The following is a 21,665-nucleotide window of genomic DNA, read 5'->3' as shown; positions in this document are numbered from 1 at the left end:
GCCTCACCATACCTAACTCACATGACGCTAGGCATTGAATATACAGCTCATGTGCTCAAGGCACACATTCTACCACCTGAGCTACATGCCTCTCTTTTATTCTATTCTATCAACACATCTGAGTTATATTGTGTAAATCAGTCCTTTGAACACACAAAACTATAAACTATAAACTTAAATAAAATGTGACTCCTGAAGGGTTGCAGTATTATCAGTTTTGTGATAAAGCTTTGTACTGGGGATGCTTCACTGATGAGGAAAAGACAATTCATTCCATTAGTACCCAAGTGGTATCTGGGACCTGGAGAAAGACAAATGTGGGCATGGACGAAGCTGGAAGCATCTTGGGGGAGGGGTGCCTAGTGATTTAATCCCAAATGCAATCTATTGTAAAATTTCACTAGTTTGTGGTAACTGTGAGAAAATCAATGACAAAATAGTGAAGGTCATATGGGACGAAATTTATGCAGACTAAAGCTTTAAATGTTTCCTTGAATCTTTATAATACTATTGTGTTGTTAAACTTTTTAAACTTAGGGTTGTTGGTGTGTGCCTATAATTCCAGCACTTGAGAGACCTGATGAAGAGAATCAAGAGTTCAAGGACATGTTTACCTAAACAGGGAGTTTGAAGCTAGCCTGGGATACATTAAAAGTACTCTTTTATAAATTATACACCCACTAAAAAAGTTTTCTTCTCCTATGAATTGAGGATAAGTATAAATATTTGGGAGATTTAAGTATTACCTTGCAAGAAAGACAAACACAAAAAAATGAAAACAGATGTAAAATGTTACAACTTTCCTAATCTATTGCCTTTTGTAAAATACACAGATCAATCAAATTCCCACACAGGGTGATAGTGCTGGATGCAACATTTAATATTTGACTTTTAGAGACTTTGAATCCAATGAGTCATCTCTATCCAAAGAACTTTCCTGCAATAAATAAAAGTTGCCCATCCAGTCACATCCTGCCAGGAATGGGGGAGCCTGGCAAAGTCTGGGCTACTCCCACCAGGCTCTTCCCATAAAAGGACAAGAGCCTCACCAGGACCACACTAGAGACTGAAGAGAGAGAGGCTCATCTCCACTCAACTGGCAACTCTGACTCTCTGTCCAGGTATAGAGGGGAAGGTAATTACTGTCAATGGAATAAGGAAAGTGGACTCCAGGTCAGGTCTGCTTTAGGGCACAGAGGTGCAGGGAGTTTAAAGGAAAGGAAGGAGCCTTTGAGAAGGACTACATAGGAGCTGAAACTGGGATGAGAGAAAAAGATTGTGTGGATAGAGAATGACCTTCAGTCTTGCCTTTCTGCAGATGACCATAAGCAAACTCGAGTTTCTGCTATTTCTCATCCTGGCCACCATGGGCTGCCCTGCAGGTAAGTCTGGCTACAGGACCCCATCTTCCTTGGGACACCTCTACAATTACACACAGTCAACATTACACTGGGTTACTTCCATGACCTGGGTCTCTGATGGCCAGAGATGATGCTTTTGCTGTTGTCGTTCTCGTGGTTTGTTTGTTGTTTTGTGACAGGGGTTCTCTATGTAATTTTGACTGTTCTGGTACTGGATTGTAGACCAGGCTAGCCTCAAACTCAGAGTCATACATGACTCCTAAGTGATGGGTGGATTAAAAAAGTCAGTCACCACAGCTTGGCCATTCATGCCTTTTAAAAAAATAATAATAATTTTTAATTATATATAATTGCATGAATTTCTGATTACTTTTCCTCCCTCCAACCTTTCCCAGTTATACCCCCCAAACCAACACAAAAATAAAAACTTCTTTGTTTTAATTGTGGGTATGTATGTATGTATGTATTTATGTATAATTTTTTCCTGGAAATGTAAATACACCCTAGTCCATCCACTAGAGATGATGCCATTGAGATGTAGGCTAGATGCTGATTGTTTCTTGAGGGAACCAGCCAGTAGCAGTGAGATTGTTGAGGAATGCCCTAATATAGATTCTATACCTGTGTATAGATCTAGGGGAACTTCTGCAAGAACCGCGAAACATCCTAGTCACTACCTGTGCTTAGGACTTTGGCCTTGCAGTTTCAATGACAGTGAATGGTCTGATTTGTGCCCAGACAGTGTTATCTTCAATTATGCTCTCTACAGGAACTCAACATTATTTTGAAATGAGCACTTCCGCTTCACTGTTATTTTAGTGTCTTAAGGAAAAGGGAAAGACCCTAAATGCCATCTTACATGATCTCCACATGATAATCTTTGTCAGCCGGATATGAGGCATTGGGGAACTGAGGCTAAACACAGTATATTAAGTCCAAAAATAATTGACTTATGAACATGGAGTTACTTACACCTGAGTAGCTCTGACCACAAAGTCCTCATTGGTTTCCACCCTTCTAGGTTCTCAGAGACTTTGTAAGGTTGAGACTGGTTTGCAAGACTCTGTCTGCACTGTCAACCTCACTACCCATGCTTCAGGCAAAATAGGCTTCCCCCATTTCTTCTACCTGCAACTGGACTTCACTGTACTGATCTTGCCCAGGACTCTGGACACAAAGTTCTCCACCTTCAAAATCCGTGTCTCTCTTCCTAGTTGGAAATCTTGTTGATTCTCACAGGGAGGCTTTGGGAAGTCATGGGATGAGTTTTGAATGAATGACAAGGCAATGCTGGGTGTCCCATGAGAGTGAAACTCTGCATCTTCTCTAGTTGAGGGGGACCTGGATACCAACAGATGGGCCAATCCTGTGTCTTCCTCTCTGTTCAGAAGCTGCAAAGAAATCAAAAAGAACATGATCGAGGCACAGGGTAAGTGATAATCTGAACATCTCAAAACAAGAAGCAGAGGACTGAAAGTTCCAGCCTGGGGAGATCCTGTCTGAAAATACCAGCAAATAAGCCAGTTAGGAAACCAGGTTTATGTCTCATGGAACAGCTATTCTTTGATATAGAAAATGTGATAGAGCCAGGCAGTGGTGGTGCATGCCTTAATCTCAGCACCAGGGAGGCAGAGGCAAGTGGATCTCTGTGAGTTCAAGGCCAACTTGGGCTATAGAACAAGTTCCAGGACAGCTAGGACTGTTACACAGGAAAACACCTGTCAAAAGCAAGCAAGAAAGGAAGGAAGGAAGGAAGGAAGGAAGGAAGGAACGAAGGAACGAAGGAACGAAGGAACGAAGGAACGAAGGAACGAAGGAACAAAGGAAGGAAGGAAGATAAAGGAAAGAGAAAATGTGGTAAATTGGACGTAGTGTTTAAAAGTTGCCACTAAACCAATTTTAAGGGTTTTCAGAATCAAGAATGGCTTTTACAATGGTAGGAATCACCACTATCCATTTCCAGAAAATTTTCTTTCCTTAAATAGAAATTCTGAAACCATGAATTAATATATTCCTGTATTCCCTGTGAGCCGAAGCTCAGTTTCCTACATCTATGAAACTGTCTATTCTTGTTACATCATATGAGTAATCTGCTTTATTTCATTAGCATGCTTTAAGGTTCATATGTGTTGTAGAATAGTTAATGCATTTTTAAAAGATTTATCATTATTATTACTGTTAGTGGATGTACATGTATGTGTGTGAGAATGGATACATGTGTGCAGGAACATGCAAAGTCCAGAAAAGGCAATCCAGTCCTTGGGAGCTGAAATGACAGGCACTTATACACTGCCAAGTGTTAGTGCTGGAACTCTACCTCAAGTCCTCTGCTAGAGAAGTACCTGCTCTTAACCTAGGAGTCATTTCTCCAGTCCACTCCATTCTTCTTGATCTTTGGATATACAGGAATGTACACAATACTAGAACGTACACAATACTGCATACTAGACCGCACACTATATTGCTTATTCCTTTTTCTGTAGAGAAACTTGACTTGTTTCTGCCTTTCAAGTCATGTGACCAGAGCTATAATAAATATGAAACTACATGTCTTGGTCCCTATCCCTATTTCTTGGGTATCCATCAAGTGGAGCTGTTAAGTCCTTTGAAAATTAACTCAGACCATGGGGTACAGCCCCCAGATACACTCCAGAGTAATGAAGAGTAAAAGCTCAGAGTGGTGGAACTTAGAAAAAAATCATATCTGAGGATTGCTAGACTTCTCTATCTGAAGGAAATAACAAGCAGGAAAATGCTGTGCTGACAATCTAAGAAAAAAGAAACAAGCACACCCTTTCCTGATGGTGACTTTCTCCTTCAACTTAAGTGGTCTCTCTATCTTGACAATATCTCTTTACATACATACATCTCTCTCCAGCACACTTACATATTTCTGTATTCAGTTTAGTTACAAATCACCACACAGCCATAGCTATACACCTCATGTGCATAGCTCATTCACCCTACAGCACTTGAAAGTTTCTAGACTTAGCACCTCTCCTTGGCAGCAGCAGCTCTGTCTCAACCTCACTGACATCATTCATTCTACCCTCACTCATCTGTCATTCATTCTCTCATGTTTCTTTTCTGTCAAACTTCTCTCTCCCAAAGCATCCTTCTGCACATCTCTGCCTCATGCTGCTGACCTTTGCTGCTCCTCCGCTCTCTGCCTCCACACCCCTTCCTCCCTTCCTGCTGCCCTCCCACCTCTCCTCCACTCTCTGCCTTCTGCTTCCCTCTCCCACATGCAAAAGGTGGACAATTACTGGTTATTTTACAGAGACCAAACACTTCTCCAAATGCATGTTAAGTCACCCAGTTTCTCTCAGGCTAGGAATGTCACATTGACCACGCACATAGCTTTAAGATGGTGAGGGTTCCCAGACAGAAAATGACTCTGGAAGTCAAAAGTTACCAATAACAATTAATTAATTAGATATATCGTGAGTGGTCTGGCATCCACACAGACTAAAGTTATTTCAAACTCTGCCTTGAATCAGCAAGACAACACCTGGAAAAGTAACCTCATATATGTGTCTCCAGGGGCAACCATATACAGACTCTAGGGGCAGCCAGCCTGCTTTCAATCTGCTCTGAAGTCTAATATTAACTATCTGTGGAAAAGGTTGTCTTTGTGACCGTGAATCCTATGTCAGTCAGAGAAATATAAAACATAGACAGAAATCATCCTCCTGACCATCCACAGCTACATGTGTGCCCAATAGGCCAAATCTTTTCAATAGATATAGACATAAGCAGTGGAAATACACACGAAGCTGTTCTTAGTTTGAAATGAAGAACTTGGGTGAAGAAATGAAGTAGCTCATGAGAGAAATTACAAACTGAGACAGTTATCTACAACCAGTGACCCCATGGCCGTGCCAGGAGGGACTCACCCATCGTGAGTCATGCACCTCTTTCGGTCAACAGGTTGAATCTAGTTGTCACGTGCAGTATATTCCCAAGATTCTCTGTAGATAATACTGCTTAACTTTACAACAAAATCATCACTGTCAGTTTGAATAAGTCCATGTTCTGCCTCAGTCAAGGAAGCTTGGTTTCAGAACTCAGGCAGATCCCCAGGGACACCTGTGGGAGGACACTCTGTGTACAAAGCACTCACCATGTTGTAGTCCCTAGAGCCATTCTGCTGCCTGAGCAGAAATGGACAATGAGCCTGCACACAGGAGGACTGTGAACTGGTTCTCTCTACAGATGGTCTCTATTTCCTCCGCACGGAGAATGGTGTCATCTACCAGACCTTCTGTGACATGACCACCGCAGGTGGTGGCTGGACCCTGGTGGCTAGTGTGCACGAGAACAACATGCATGGGAAGTGCACAGTGGGCGATCGCTGGTCCAGTCAGCAAGGCAACAGAGAAGACTACCCAGAGGGGGATGGCAACTGGGCCAACTACAACACCTTTGGGTCTGCAGAGGGGGCCACAAGTGATGACTACAAGGTTGGTACCCTCTGTAGACACTTGGGAGAGCATGAGGATGTGAGTGTAGCTCAAGCATGCCAGGGAGAGGGTTGGGAGGTTGCCCTTCAACATAGGGATGAAGAAGTGAGAAGAACCTACCTTGATCTCAATATTCTCAGTAGGTTTTTAGGTAAGTACATGGTGGGCATATTATCATTGAGAATGGGGGCATCTGAGCATGGCTGGCCATCTGTCCCCCTGGAGCACAGAGACATCAGCTGTGCTGAGGACTGTGCATGTGGTCCTTTTCTTAGTGAAATCTCCTGGTTTGGTCAGGCTCAGTGTTGGTTGCTTTCCAGAACCCTGGCTACTTCGACATCCAGGCTGAGAACCTGGGGATCTGGCATGTTCCCAACAATAGCCCCCTGCAAAATTGGAGGAACAGCTCCCTGCTGAGGTACCGCACCTTCACTGGATTCCTGAAATACATGGGCAATAATCTGTTCGGTCTGTACCAGGTACTTGAGACTGCTGGCTGAAGATGTTTTTCATAGATGTGAAGAGAGGCGATTGTTTGAGGTTGGATGGGTTGAATTCCATGTTCACCTTAATCTAGGTGCAATGAGCCAGATAGCAAATGTGTAAGAGTATGTGAAAAAGAAAGGAGAGAAGTAGGGAGGAAAGAGAGAAGAGAAGAGAAGAGAAGAGAAGAGAAGAGAAGAGAAGAGAAGAGAAGAGAAGAGAAGAGAAGAGAAGGAAGGGAAGGGAAGGGAAGGGAAGAGAAGAGAAGGTAGAAGAAGGGAGGGAAGGATGGAGATGTGGAGAAATGGCAAAAGAGGTATGCAGGGGCCTAGGGTATCAGAAGGACACAAAGAAAAGTATTGTTTCTTATCTGACTGGTTTGGCAACCAGGTCAGTTACTGTACAAATGCTGTGTTTCTCTGTGCAGGGGAGTGTTTCTGGGATTGCCAGTGCTGCCATACTGACCCAGTGACTTCTTTTGTTCCTTATAGAGATACCCAGTGAAATACGGAGGAGGGAACTGTAAGACTGACAATGGCCCAGCATTACCTGTGGTCTATGACTTCGGTGATGCTCAGAAGACAGCCTCTTATTACTCCCCCAATGGCCAGAGTGAGTCTCTACGGCTCCCCTGAACCCTCTGCAGCACACGTGATAAACACAGTTCTGATAAGGAACAGTCATTTACCATCCACCACAGCCTGCTTCTCTTCTCTGAATGTTTGTGTTTGTTTCACTTCATTCAATTGATTGTCCTCGGGCTCTCAATTATCACTAACCCATTTTACAGCTTAGGAGACTGGAGCATTGTAGGTCCAGGAACTTACCTGAGAGTCCAGGGCAGCATCAGGAGAGTCAGCATTTGCACTGAAGATACATGGTTCCAGATTCTACTCTTTACAACCTACTGTCAGACAGACAAACCAGGTCCCTGTACACAGTGCTGAACAACAGGAATAATTATGGAGTTTTATTTCATTTGTGTGAGATAATTTTTACATTGTTTAATGTAAATACAAGTGTGGCACAAACTCTTTATAAACACTGAGCCTATGCTGTGTAATTTAAAGTTCTTTTTATTAATGCTTAAGATGTAATACTTTATAATAAAAATTAGCAAGTAAAATATGAACAAGACCAAATGGAATACACTTGCTAAATGCTGCTACAAGCCTTTGGAGAGACCTTCCTGTATCATAAATATCTCCATTCAAGCTCTGGCAGATGGGGAATTTTTTAAAGAACTGGCTCTTCGAGTCTGTGGATGGGAATAGGTGAGGCTATCCCAATGGGTCTGATATTTTAGAGTGTTTATCCTGAAACTGGCATCACCAAACTCTGGTCTTAAACCTATTTGTAGCATTTAATGCTGTTTTCTGTCTCTTCTTTACAGAAGAATTCACTGCAGGACACATCCAATTCCGTGTGTTTAATAATGAGAGAGCAGCCAACGCCTTGTGTGCTGGGATGAAGGTCACTGGATGCAACACTGAGCATGTGAGTCTATTTAGTGATGAAACAGGCTCATGAATAAAATGGAGATTTCCAATGTGTTTCTGTGAATACTGGGTAACAGAGACTGTCATGTTAGTATGTGTGCATTATGAGAGTTTGACTCTCCCCTTATCTTGCTTGGTCTTAGGAATCAGAACTTCTCTCTAGATACAGATACCCTGTGTTGTTAAAGACCATCGTAAACATTACAAACTTCTAATGCTCTGTTGCTGTTTGCTTAGATATTACAGTAAAATTCTCAGTTACCAGGAATGAAGTTGGCACTTGTATTCAGGAAGTCCTGTGCAAACCTTTGGAGGCAGAAATTGTCAATATCCATCTGGAATTTAGCTTTTAGGGTAAAACATATCATTTCCATCCCTTTTCAGAGCTTGTACAGATTTTCATTTTGTCAATGGGTTTCTAGGAGAATTCTGGATATCTGATAGACCTCATCCAAGCCATTATCCTCCCTAGCACAAGGAATTTCTCTTGTTGGAAGTATCAACTAAGTCAAAGGAAGATAAAATTGGCTCTACTGAAGCAACTTGATGTCCCTCTGAGCCTTGGATCATTAGTATCAACAGACTCGTTTGTTTTGTTAATAATTTTTCATCAAAAGCAGGATGAGGATGGAGCCCTTTATTTGTCAGAGTGAAAGCTTTAACAAGTTAACATGTTCTGGCTATGGGTGGTGCTGCACATCTTTAATCCCAGCACTCCTGTGGTAGAAAAAGGAAAATATCTGTGGGGTTAAGGCCACCTTGGTCTACATGCTGAGTTCTAGTTCAACCAGATCTACATAGTGAGACCCTGTATCAAAAAAAATAAAGTAGCCTGTTCTTTTGTGATCCAGCTCTAACATAACAGTCTGAGAAAAGGGTCATCATCTTCTGGCAGGTGTTGCTTAGGATCTCAGTATCCATTCATTCTTAAGTCATTAGATTTTACTTCACCTGGTCAAAATGAGGCAGCTTTTCTGTGAGGTGGAATGAAGAAATGGAGGAGAGCATGTGATGTTGAGGGAGTAGAGAGCTGTTTTCAATTACGACATGTAATATGAATGTGGGATACAGAAAGAACTCATTTTGGAAATGTTAAAATGGATTACATCCAGAAACAACTCTTACATCACACCAATGGTTTTTGGCCTATATGTGATGAACACCACTGCAATGTTTTAACAGGATGATAAGATTGATGTGAGCATGTTTTTTTTCAAAGGTGACACTGGCAGCCTAGAGGTGACAGATTATAAAGGAAGAAAGATTGAGCATAAGAAAATAAGTATTGAAGTGGTTCCTATGGTCCACATGAGAGCCTGATGCAGTGTGAAGGAAATATGGTGGAGAAGGTTGAAAACTAATGAGTTCCAAAGCTTTCGAGTTTAATTATAGTAGAATACAGAGATTGGGAAAAGAAGACATTTGTAATGAACCTTTTTTTTTTTTTTTTTTTTTTTTTTTTTGGTCCCACCAGTTAGCTTCAAATAATAACACAAAAACTTCTTATTAATTGTGAAAGTTTGGCCTTAGCCTGGGCTTGTTACTAACCAGCTCTTATAACTTAAATAAACCATTTTTATATATTTATGAATTTAGTTTCCATACCATCATAGTTTCCCCTCATATTCTCCCTTTCCTAACACCACATCACTTCCATCTCCATTCAGAAGGGGTAAAGCCTACATATCAGTTAACAAAGCATGGCATATCAAGCTGAGGCAGGACCAAGCTCCTCTACCCTGCATCAAGGCTGAACAAGGCTTCCTACCATGAGGACTAAGTTCCAAAGAGTCACTTCATGCATCAGAAACAGGTCCTGGTTGCACTCACTGTTAGAGCCCCACAAACAAACCAAGCTACTCAACAGTCACCCTGAGGTGGAGGACTTAGGTCACTCCCATGCTGGCTCCATAGCTGTCCATCCAGAGTCTGTGAGCTCCCACAAGCTCAGATCAGATGTCTCTGCGGATTTCCCCATCACAATCTTGACACCCCCTCTCCTTGTTCACATAATCCTTCCTCCCTCTCTTCAGCTGGACTCCTGGAGCTCAGCCAAGTGCTTGGCTGTGGATCTTTCCATCTGCTTCCATCAGGTACTTGAGGAAGGCTCTATGATGACAACCAGGGGAGTCACAAAAGTGATTACAGGGGAAGGCCAATTCAGGGAGCCTCTCCACTATTGCTAGTAGTCTTAGTTGTGGTCATCCTAGTGGCTTCCTAGGAGCCTCCCTGGCACCAGGATTCTCCCTATCCCCACAATGGCCACTACTATCAGGATATTTTTCCTATCATTATCGCACTCAGTCCTGCCCACAACTTAATCATGCTGATATCTCATGTTCCCATCCCACATCACCTGCCCTTAACACCACCCCCATTTTGCCCAGGATGTCCCATCTCTTTCCTCTTCACAGGAAGATCCATGCCTCCCTCTCAGAGTCCTCCTTCAAACACATTTTTAATCTACATTCTTCCACATGCTCATCACCTCATCTCCATTCTGCCAATCCTGCTTCTTCCATCTATGCTTGGTGACTCTGCCTGTCTTTTTCCCAGAGCACTGGGTGTCCAGACATCCACCTATACCTCCTGCCTAGCTTTTGTCCATTTAGCTTATTAAACCAATCACAGTGACACATCTTCACACAGCGTAAAGGAATATCTCAACAGACATTTTGAATGATTTCATGGTTTTCATTTCAGTGGGCGAATATCAAATAGTAAGCCATGATATCTAGAATCTGAATGTTTGGGGTCAAAGATAGGTATATATAGTTATATGATTATGGATTTTTAAAACATTGGAGTGGCTTTATTTCTATGTGTACACATGTGTATTTAAATGATCACAAATGTCAGAAGGAGACTTTGGATACCTGGGACTTTGATTGAAGACTTTGATTGGGTTCTGGGATGTAATATGGATGCTGGGATCTCAACCTTGGTTCTCTGGTAGAATAGAAATATGTCTTAACCTTAGGGCCATCTCTCAAGCTTCCATACTACTACCTTGCTTGTGTGGATTTAATTTGATCTTGTTTCAGATGTAGTTATGTAATTTGATATGTATGAGTGTTTTGTCTGTCCATATGTGTATGTACTGCTTTAGTTCTTGGTACCTTTGAACCAGAATACTGTTTTCCTTGGCATGAAATTGGAGATGTAAGACTCGTATGTGTTCTGAAACCCAAACAAGTTACTCTGCACCAGCTCAAGTACTTTTTTTTTTGAGGAGTTAATTTTTTTATGTAATTTATTATTTTACATGTACATCTCAGTTCCCTCGCCCTCCCTCTCTCCCTCCCTCCCTCTTACCTCTCTGCCCCCTCACATGCATCCTGACCTCCCTACCCTCCCATCCCACCACCCCAGTTCCACATGTAGGGCAATGCCATCCACATGGAGTCATGTACATCTGTCAAGTCATTTGAAGTGGGGACTAGGACATCTCTCTTGTCTCTAGGTTAAGGCAGTATCCCTCCATGGGAGATGTGTCCGCAAGGTCCATTTGGGCACCAGGGATACATCCTAGTTCAACTGTCTGAGGTCCCTTAGACTGCTCAGTCTTTCTAGCTGAGACCCATGTTCAGGGGGCCTGAATCAGTCCCATGCTGGATTCTCAGAGATCAGTCTGGGGGCATTTATGGTAGCTTTCCACGGTTGCTCAAATTGTTAGTTGGCAGCAGTCTTGTAGGTCTCTAGACCTTTCTTTAGGTTCAGTTTTCTCTTCAAACCAATAATGGCTCCCTCTTTTATGCGCTCTCTCTCTCTCTCTCTCTCTCTCTCTCTCTCTCTCTCTCTCTCTCTGTCTCTCTCCCCTGTCTTCTATTCCTAACCTGACTCAATCTTCCTAGTCCCACGTGCTTTCCTCTCCTCCCCCTCACTTTCTCCTACTTCTCTTTCCATTCACTGCCCCCGCCACTTCCCCTGTGCTCTGAGGGACTTGTCCCTTCCCGCTTCTGTAAGGGACTTTATATGAATCTCTTAGAATATACTTTGTATCCTAGTTCCTCTGGTGGTGTGAATTATATAGGCTGTTGATCCTTTGTTCTAGGTCTAAAATCCATATATGAGTGAGTACATACCATGTTCCTCTTTTTGTAACTGGGTTACCTCATTCATGATGGTTCCTTCAAGTTCCATCCACTTGCCTGAGAATTTCAAGATTTCATTATTTTTTCTGCAGAGTAGTATTCCATGATGTAGATGTGCCACATCTTCTTTATCCATTCTTCAGATGAGGGGCATGTAGGTTGCTTCCAGGTTCTTGCTATTACAAATAGTGCTGCTATGAACATAGTTGAGCACATGTCTTTGTGGCATGGATGTGGATCATTCGGGTATATGCCTAAGAGGGGGATTGCCGGGTCCTGTGGTAAACTGATTCCCATTTTCCTGAGGAACTGCCATTCTGATCTCCAAAATGGCTGTATGAGTTTGCACTCCTACCAGCAGTGGAGGAGTGTTCCACTTTCTCTACATCCTCTCCAGCATAAGTTGTCATTGGTGTTTCTAATCTTAGCCATTCTGGCAAGAGTAAAATAGTATCTCAAAGTTGTTTTTGATTTGCATGTTCGTGATAGCTAAGGATGTTGAGCACTTTCTTAAGTGTTTTTCAACCTCTTTGATTTTCTCTACTGAAAATTCTCTCTTCAGTTATGTACCCCATATTTAATAGGGTTATTTGGTGGTTTGTTGACTAGTTTCTTGAGTTCTTTGTGTATTTTGGAGATCAGCCCTTTGTCAGATGCAGGAGTGGTGAAAATCTTTTCCCAGTCTGTGGGCCGCCATTTGGTCTTGTCCACTGTGTCCTTTGTCTTACAGAAGCTTCTAAGTTTGAAGAGGTCTCATTTATTAATTGTTGCTCTCAGGGTCTGTGCTCCTGGAATTATGTTCAGGAAGCAGTCTCCTATACCAATTTGTTCAAGGGTTTCTCCTACTTTCTCTTCTAAGAGGTTAAGTGTGGCTAGATTGATGTTGAGGTCTTTGATCCATTTGGACTTGAGTTTTGTGCATGTCGACAGACATGGATCTATCTGCAGTCTTCTACACACCATCATCCAATTGTGCCAGCACCATTTGTTCAAGATGCTGTCCTCCCCCATTGTATACTTTTAGCTGTTTTGTCAAAAATCAGGTGTTCATAGTTGTGTGGGTTAATATCAGGATTTTCAATTTGATTCCATTGGTCTACCTGTCTATTTTTGTGCCAATACCAGGCTGTTTTCAGAACTATAGCTCTGAGGTAGAGCTTAAAGTCAGGAATGGTGATGCCTCCTGAATATCTTTTATTGTATAGGAGTGTTTTGGCTCTCCTGGGTCTTTTGTTTTTCCATATAAAGTTGATTATTATCCTTTCAAGGTCAGTGAAGAATTGTGGTGGGATTTTAATGGGGATTGCAATGAATCTTTAGATTGCTTTTGGCAAGATTGCCATTTTTACTATGTTTATCCTACCTATCCAAGAGCATGGGAGATCTTTCCATTTTCTGGTATCTTCTTTAATTTCTTTCTTAAAAGTCACAAAGTTCTTATTATATAGGTCTTTCACTTGTTTGGTAAGCATTACCCCAAGATACTTTATGTTGTTTGTGGCTATTGTAAAGGGTGATGTTTCTCTGATTTCTTTCTCAGCCCCTTTGTCATCTGAATAAAGTAGGGCTACTGATTTTTTTTTTTTAGTGTATCTTGTATCCTGCTAGTTTGATGAAGGTGATTATCAGCTGTAGGAGTTCCCTGGTAGAGTTTATTGAGTCACTTATGTAAACTATCATATCATCTGCAAATAGAGACAGTTTGACTTCTTCCTTTCCAATTTGGATCCCCTTGATCTCCTTTTGTTGTCTTATAGCATTAGCTAGAACTTCCAGTATGATGTTGAAGAGGTGTGGAGAGAGAGGACAACCTTGTATTATTGATGATTTTAGAGGAATTGGCTTGTTTCTCTCCATTCAGTTTGATGTTGGCAGTTGGTTTGCTGTATATTGCTCTTATTATGTTTAGTTTGTCCCTGTTATCCTTGACCTCTCCAAGACCTTTATCATGTAAGGGTGTTGAATTTTGTCAAAGGTTTTTACAGCATCTAGGGAGATGATCATATGGTTTTTCTTTTTCAGTTTGTTTATATAGTGGATCATGTTGATAGATTTTCATATGTTAAACCATCCCTGCAATCCAGGGATGAAGCCTACTTGGTCATGGTGGATGATTTCTCTGATATATTCTTGAATTCAGTTTGCCAGTATTTTATTGAGTATTTTTGCATCTATGTTCATCAGGGATATTGGTCTGTAGTTTTCTTTCTTAGTTGTGTCTTTGTGAGGCTTGGGAACCAAGGTTATTGTGGCCTCATAAAAAGAATTTGGCAATGAACCTTCTGTTTCTATTGTGTGGAACAATTTGAGGAGTATTGGAATGAGCTCTTCCTTGAATGTCTGGTAGAATTCTGCACTGAATCCATCTGGCCCTGGGCTTTTTTTGGTTGGAAGGCATTCGATGACTGCATCTATTTCATTGTGGGTTATAGGTCTATTTAAGTTGTTTGTCTGTTCTTGATTTAGTTTTGGTAAGTGATAGTTATCCAGAAATTTGTCCATTTCCTTTGACTATTCAATTTTTGTGTAATATAGGTTTTCAAAGTATGACCTGAAAATTGTCTGGATTTCCTCTCTGTCCCTTGTTATGTTCCCCTTTTAGTTTCTGATTTTATTAATTTGCATGTTCTCTCTCTGCTTTTTCATTAGTTTGGATAAAGGTTTGTCTATCTTGTTGATTTTCTCAAAAAACCAACTCTTTGTTGCATTGATTTTTTTTTGTATTGTTTTCCTAGTTTCTATTTTGTTGATTTCAGCCCTCAAATTGATTATTTCCTGGTGTCTACTCCTCCAGGGTGAGTTTGCTTCTTTTTGACCTAAGGATTTCAGTTGTGCTGTTAATTCTCTAATGTGACTATCCCCTGTTTTCATCATATGGGTACTTAGTGCAATGAACTTCCCTCATAACACTGCTTCAAGGTGTCCCATTAATTCACGTATGTTGTGTCCTCATTCTTGTTGAACTTTAGAAAGTCTTTAATTTCTTTCTTTATTTCTTCTTTGACCCAGGTATAGTGCAATTGCACATTGTTCAGTTTCCATGAGTTTGTAGGTTTTCTGCAATTTGTGTTGTTGTTGAATTCCAATTTTAAAGCATGGTGGTCTGATAAGGTACAGGGAACTATTCCTATTCTCTTGTTTCTGTTGAGGTTTGTTATGCCATCTAGTATGTGGTTGATTTCAGAGAAGGTTCCATGTGTAGCAGAGAAGAATTTATATTCTTTTGTGTTTGGATGGAATGTTCTATAGATGTCTGTTAAACCCATTTGAGACATAACTTCTGTTAATTCTTTTATTTCTTTGTTAAGTTTCTCACTGGTGGTCCTGTCTAGTGGTGAGAGTGGAGTGTTGAAGTCTCCCACTATAAGTGTGTGAGGTTTTATGTGAGGTTTGAGTTTTAGTAGCGTTTCTTTTATGAATGTGAGTACCTTTGTTTTGGGGGCATAGATGTTCAGAACTGAGACTTTGTGTTGATGGATTTCTCCTGCGATGAATACGAAATGACTGTCTTCATCTCTTTTGATTAATTTTGGTTTGAAGTCTAACTTGTTAGAAATTAGGATAGCCAAACTTGCTTGTTTCCTGGTTCAATTTGTTTGGAAGATCTTTTCCCAACCCTTTACCCTGAGGTAATGTTTATCTTTGAAACTTAGATGTGTTTCTTGTATGCAGCAGAAAGATGGATTCTGTCTTTGTATCCATTCTATTAGCCTGTGTCTTTTTATAGGTGAGTTAAGACCATTAATGTTGAGGGTGAAGAAGGACCATTGCTTGTCAATACTTGTTTGTTTTACATTTGTTGTTTGCAGTGGTACTGTGGGTACATTTGTCCTGCTTTACACTTGGGTTCTGTTGAAGTGGGATTATCTGTTGCCTATGTCTATGTGAGCGTAGTTAACTTCCTTGGGTTGGAGTTTTCCTTCCAATACTTTCTGTAGGGCTGGATTTGTAGATACATATTGGGAAAATCTGGCTTTGTCATTAAATATCTTGTTTTCTCCATCTATAGTGATTGAGAGTTTTGCTGGGTATAGCAGCCTGGGCTGGCATCCGTGGTCTCTTAGTACTTGTAGAACATCTATCCAGGACCTTCTGGCCTTGAGGGTTTCCATGAAGAAGTCAGGTGTAATTTTGATAGGTCTGCTTTTATATGTTACCTGTCCTTTTTCCTTCGCTGCTCTTAATATTCTTTCTTTATTCTGTATGCTAGGTGTTTTGATTATTATATGTAGGGGTCTTTTTTCTTTGGCCCAGCCTATTTGGTGTTCGGTATGCCTCTTGTACTTTCATGGGCATGTCCTTCTTAAGATTGGGAAAGTTTTCCTCGATGATTTTGTTGAATATGTTTTCCGCACATTTGAGTTGGGCTTCCTAGCCTTCCTCTATGCCTATTATTCTTAGGTTTGGCCTTTTCACGATGTCCCACATTTCCTGGATGTTTTGTGTTAAGGATTTGTTGGATTAATGATTTTCTTTGGTCAATGAATCTATTTCCTCTAGTTTATCTCTTCTGTGCCTGAGATTCTCTCTTCCACCTCTTGAATTCTGTTGGTTATGCTTGCATCTGTAGTTCCCAATTTTTTGCCCAGTTTTTCTATTTCCAGCATTCCTTCAGTTTGTGTTGCCTTTATTTTATCTATTTCAGTTTTCAAGTCTTGAACCATTTCCTTCACCTGCTTAATTGTTTTTTCTTGGCTTTCTGTACTTTCTTTACTCTCCTTAAGAAATTTGTACATTTCTTCCATTTTTTTGTTTGTTTTTTCTTCCATTTCTTTAAGGGATTTTCTAACATCTTCTTTGAGGGCCTCTATCATTTTTATGAAGATAATTTTTAAGTTTTTCCTTTCTTCTTCATCTGCTTTGTTATTGTGTTCCATTCTAGTTGGTGTAGATTCCCTAGATTCTGGTGGTGTCATGCTTGTCTTTCTGTTGTTAGGTGTTTTCTTATATTGCCATCTTCCCATAGCTTCTTGCAGTAGGTGTTGGTGGGGTCTCTCCCTCTCTCTGTGGTACTTTGCCAGGTGGGCTTATGTGAGTCAGAGGTTCGATGTCTGCAGCTCTGGGTAGTCCAAGCTCTCTAGGAGATCTCTCCACAGGCAGGGGCCCAGGGATGGGATCAGTGATCAGGCTCCAGCAGAAGACTGGCGATGAGGGTCGAAGATCCAGAAGGCTGGGACTCAGGATGTTCCTTGTGACTATAGGCAGATCTAACCTGTGCCTGGCACTCTCTAGCTGAGGCCTCTTTAGCAGAGGTCCTGTGATGGGGGTCAAGGATCCTGCTGGCAGGAACTCAGAGTGGTCCCACAGAGATAGGCGGATCTCTGGGAGGGGCCTGGGGTTCCAGTAGAGGACCAGCGGTGGGGGGTCAGAGACTTGGCAGGTCACTTGTGGATAGGCAGGTCTCTTGTGTTCAGAGCCCCTCCCAGAAGTTCTCAGAAGTTGTGTGAACTTTTGGCTCCACCCTCTGTCCCAGTGCTCAACCAGAGCAGTGGGACAGTGGGCAGGGTAGGACACAGGGTAGGGGGAGGGCAGGCTCTCAGTGGGGGGGGGGGGTGTGTGTGGAGGTGTATCAGAGCTCCAAGACTGCTCTGGATGGGGACAGGACACAGGAGCATGGGGATCGAGGCCAACCCAGGGAATTCCAGGGAGAAGGTGTAGGTTGGGGAGAGGCCACCCGAATTGGTCCCAGACTTACCTCTAGCCAATGCCTGGTGACGGAAGACAAAGGCTGGGCTGATACTCAGGATGTTTCTGCACTGATAGGCGGATCTCACTGGGACCTGGTACTCTCCAGCTGTGGCCTCTTTAGCAGAGGCCCTGGAAGGGGGTCAAAGATCCTGCCAGCAGAAGCTCAGAGTGGTCCCGCAGAGATAGGCGGATCTCTGGGAGGGGCCCAGGGCTCCAGTAGAGGACCTGCAGTGGGGGTCAAAGACCAGGCAAGTGGAAATTACCCGTGGTCCAGCGTGGATAGGCAGGTCTCCTCTGTTCAGAGGTGCTCCCAGAAGTTCCCCGAAGGTGTCTCGAGCTCAAGTACACTTAACCACAGAATTATCTCTCTACCCCAAATGTACATGATTTTATTATGATGGACTTTGTTTATGTCGGTAGTCCCAAAGGATTTGTATTGCCTACTAACACCATAGTCATTCTAGCTTGTGAAAGTACAGCCTATGATGTTCACAATCACAAAATCTTCAATGGGTTTCCCCAAGTAAATCCCCATTTTAAAGTTATGTGTGTCTGCAGGTAACTGGATTATTGTGGGTTTGTTTTTTGTTTGTTTGCTGTCATGTGGAGTGTAAGGCCCTGAGTAGTGATTCTAAATGGCAGTCCCATCTTTAACTCTTCAACTGAGAATTATCTGGATTAGAGATAGAGATTTTAAGCCATTGGTAAATTGTTAACACCTAAAGCCAAAGGGGTAACACAAAGTATAAGAGAGTTGAAAATGTGTCCCCTCTGGAAAGTACCAGTTAAGAAATTCATTAAGGAAAAGTCTAGCCAGGGGACCTGACAACAAAGGTTTAGAGAAGTTGAAGGAAAGATAGGAAGAGACAATGATGCACTAAAGCCAGTGGAAGGGGCTTATGGATCAAATAGAGCGATACTGTCAATGGAGAGTCTGATGAGGGATGAAGAGTCCACTAAATTGGTTATTAAGGTGTTTCTAGGCTCATCAGATGTATTAGACATTTGGGGGGCACTGTGATAAATGCCTGAGAGAAACAATATATGGAACGAAGGGTGTGCTGTCCAATTTTATGACAACCTGACACAAGCTATAGTCATCTGAGATGAGGGGACCTCAGTTGAGAAAATGCATCCAGAAGATCAGGTTGTAGACAAGCCTGTGGAGCATTGTCTTAATTGGTGATTGGTGAAGAAAGTTTCAACCTATTGTGGGTGATGACAAACCAGGCTGACAGACATGAGTTCTATAAGGAAACAGACTCAACAAGTCATGAGGAGCAAGCCAGAGAGCTGCCCTTCTCCATGGCCACAGCACCAGTTTCTGCCTCCAGGTTCCTGCCCTGTTGGATTCCTGTCCTGACTTCCTTCAATGATGAGCAGTGATGTGAAAGTATAAGCCAAATAAATCCTTTCTCCCCAAGTTAGTTTGGTGACCATGTTTCCTCACAGAAATAGTAACACTGACTAGGACAAATGGCTTCACTGGTTTGATGGTTTCCAAGATTTTAAACCATGGTCATTTGGCTCTATTGCTATTAAATCCATAGTGGGATAGAAATGTCACTCAGGAAACACATATCAGAGCAATATGGCTCACTTGGTAGCAGCAAGCAGCCAAGAAAACCAAGAAAGGCCAGAGCAAAACACCGTTCAAAACATGCCTCTCGCACTTTCAGTGATCTATTTCCTCTAAGTAGATGTCACCTCCATCCCCAGCTTCACTTCCTCCCAATACTCAGTTCAAAATTGTGAAGCCATCAGTGATTACCCAGTTGATGAAGGCAGAGTCCTCATATGCAGGCCCTTCCCAGAGTCCTGACACTGAGTGTTAATTACACTGGGGACCAGGTTTGGGGAGGGCACTTCCTATCCAAACCACATCACCAGCTGACCTCTCATTGCTACTTCTTCCCCTTTGGTTTTTAGCACTGCATAGGTGGAGGAGGATTCTTCCCAGAAAGTAACCCCCGGCAGTGTGGAGACTTCTCAGCATTTGATGCCAATGGATACGGAACTTACATTGCCTTCAGCAATAGCTGGGAGATAACTCAAGCAGCTGTGCTTCTGTTCTACCGCTGAGAACTCTGTGGCATGGGACCCAGACTTCTCCAATCTGTGGACTCACATGCACCAAGAAAAACTTACCTAGATACCAGAATGCCAATGACACAGGAAAGGAGAATAAATCATGTTCATTGCAGGCTTGGTATCTTTGAATTCTTTTTGTGCAGGGATGGGAGTGTCTGCTGTCCTGTTTGCTTCTCTTAGGATATCAGTGCTGGGGATCCTGACAACAGCAATACTCATTCATGTAACCCTCAAACATCCGAGGGTATACAGGGTATAGAGAGGAGGCATGCTAATTTTCTTATTTTATTTGGGTTCTCTGCTTGTTTGATTTCTCAGATGGGTCTAGTGTATTCTGTGTTGGTCATAAACTCCCAATGTAACAAATGCCCTTGGTAAACAAAAACAGTACATAGGGTTTTAGTTATTTATTTAAGGGGCCAGAGAGGTGGGCCCAAGGTAAAGGTGCTTGACAACAAACCTGATGGCCAGAGTTCAGTTTCTCAAATCTAGGTTGAGAGAGAGTCTACTTCTGAGGCCTATCTCTGCGGGTCCACTCGGAGTCCCTGCGGGCAAGATCCTTGACCCCCAATTCCTGGCCTCTGCCAAAGAAGGAGGTCTCAGCTGGAGAGCGCCAGTTTCCAGTGAGTTCCCACTTTCCTGCAAAACCTTCTCAAGTTCCAGCTCAGCCCTCATCCTCTTCCACCTGCTATTGGCCAGAGGTGAGTCTGGGCCCAATTGGGGCTGCCTGTCTCCTACAACCTCTTTTCTCCCCTCCCACGCCCAAACTCCCTGGGTTGGCCCCTGATCCTGCTGCTCCCCTCTCTGGTCCCCATCGAGAGCACCCTTGGAGCTCTGATACACCCCCACCCATCCCCACCGCCAGCCTACCCCCCCCTACCCTGTGCCCTACCCCACCCACGGTCCTGGTCCTGCCGCTCTGGTTGAGCACTGGGACAGAGGGTGGAGCCAACAGTCCACCCTACTTTGGAGACTTCTTGGAGCAACTCTGAACAAAGGGGACCTGACACTGGACCACCTGTAATTTCCACCAGCTTGGTCTCAGACCCCGCCTCCAGTCCTCTGCTGGAGTCCCAGGCCCCTCCCAGAGATCCGCCTATCTCTGCTGGTCCACTCAGAGTTCCTGCAGGCAAGATCCTTGACCCCCAAATCCTGGCCCCTCCACTGTGAGTACCTGCTTACATCTTCTTCTGGATCCTCATCCTTGACCCCATCCCTGGATCCCTGTCTGCGGAGAAACCTCCTAGAGAGATTGGACCACACAGAGCTACAGATATTGGATCTCAGACCCACATAAGCCCATCAGGGAAGTACCATAGGGAGAGGGGGGATACACCACCAACACCTACTGGAAGAATCTATGGGAAGAAGGCAATACAAGAGAACACCTAACAACAGAAAGACAAACATGACACCACCAGAATCTAGGGAATCTACACCAACTAGAATGGAACACAACAACAAAGCAGAGGAAGCAGAAGGGTATGACTTAAAAATTACCATCATAAAAATGATAGAGGCCCTCAAAGAAGATGTGAGAAAATCCCTTAAAGAAATGAAGGAAAAAACAAACAAAAAAGTGGAAGAAATGAACAAATTCCTTAAGGAAAGTACAGAAAGCCAAGAAAAAACAATTAACCAGGTGAAGGAAACGGTCCAAGACTTGAAAACTGAAATTGAGAAAATAAAGGCAACACAAACGGAAGGAATGCTGGAAATTGAAAAGCTGGGCAAAAAATCGGCAACTACGGACACAAGCATAACCAATAGAATTCAAGAGATAGAAGAGAGAATCTCAGGCGCAGAAGATAAACTAGAAGAAATAGATTCATCGACCAAAGAAAATCATAAATCCAACAAATCCTTAACACAAAACATCCAGGAAATGTGGGACACCATGAAAAGGCCAAACCTAAGAATAATAGGCATAGACGAAGGTGAGGAAGCCCAGCTCAAAGGTGCCGAAAACATATTCAACAAAATCAT

The 21,665-nt window shown here is 42.6% G+C and overlaps 1 protein-coding gene and 1 pseudogene across 1 annotated transcript; both read left to right on the top strand.

Moving 5' to 3' along the window:
* The window catches only part of LOC127223282 (intelectin-1b-like), a 73,379-nt pseudogene that overhangs the window by 19,395 nt on the left and 32,319 nt on the right, over positions 1-21,665 (top strand).
* Positions 1,319-19,765, top strand: LOC127223588 (intelectin-1b-like). Its single transcript, XM_051186282.1, has 7 exons — positions 1,319-1,382; positions 2,692-2,790; positions 5,577-5,824; positions 6,145-6,303; positions 6,799-6,919; positions 7,701-7,804; positions 19,518-19,765. Exons 1-7 carry the CDS (start codon positions 1,319-1,321, stop codon positions 19,668-19,670), a joined length of 948 nt encoding a protein of 315 aa, XP_051042239.1. The 3' UTR covers positions 19,671-19,765.

Source organism: Phodopus roborovskii, unplaced genomic scaffold (genome assembly GCF_943737965.1).
Source record: "Phodopus roborovskii unplaced genomic scaffold, PHOROB, whole genome shotgun sequence".
Classification (NCBI taxonomy): Eukaryota; Metazoa; Chordata; class Mammalia; order Rodentia; family Cricetidae; genus Phodopus; species Phodopus roborovskii.
The sequence above is the reverse complement of the archived record's forward strand: the minus strand, read 5'-3'. Positions and strand labels throughout refer to the sequence as shown.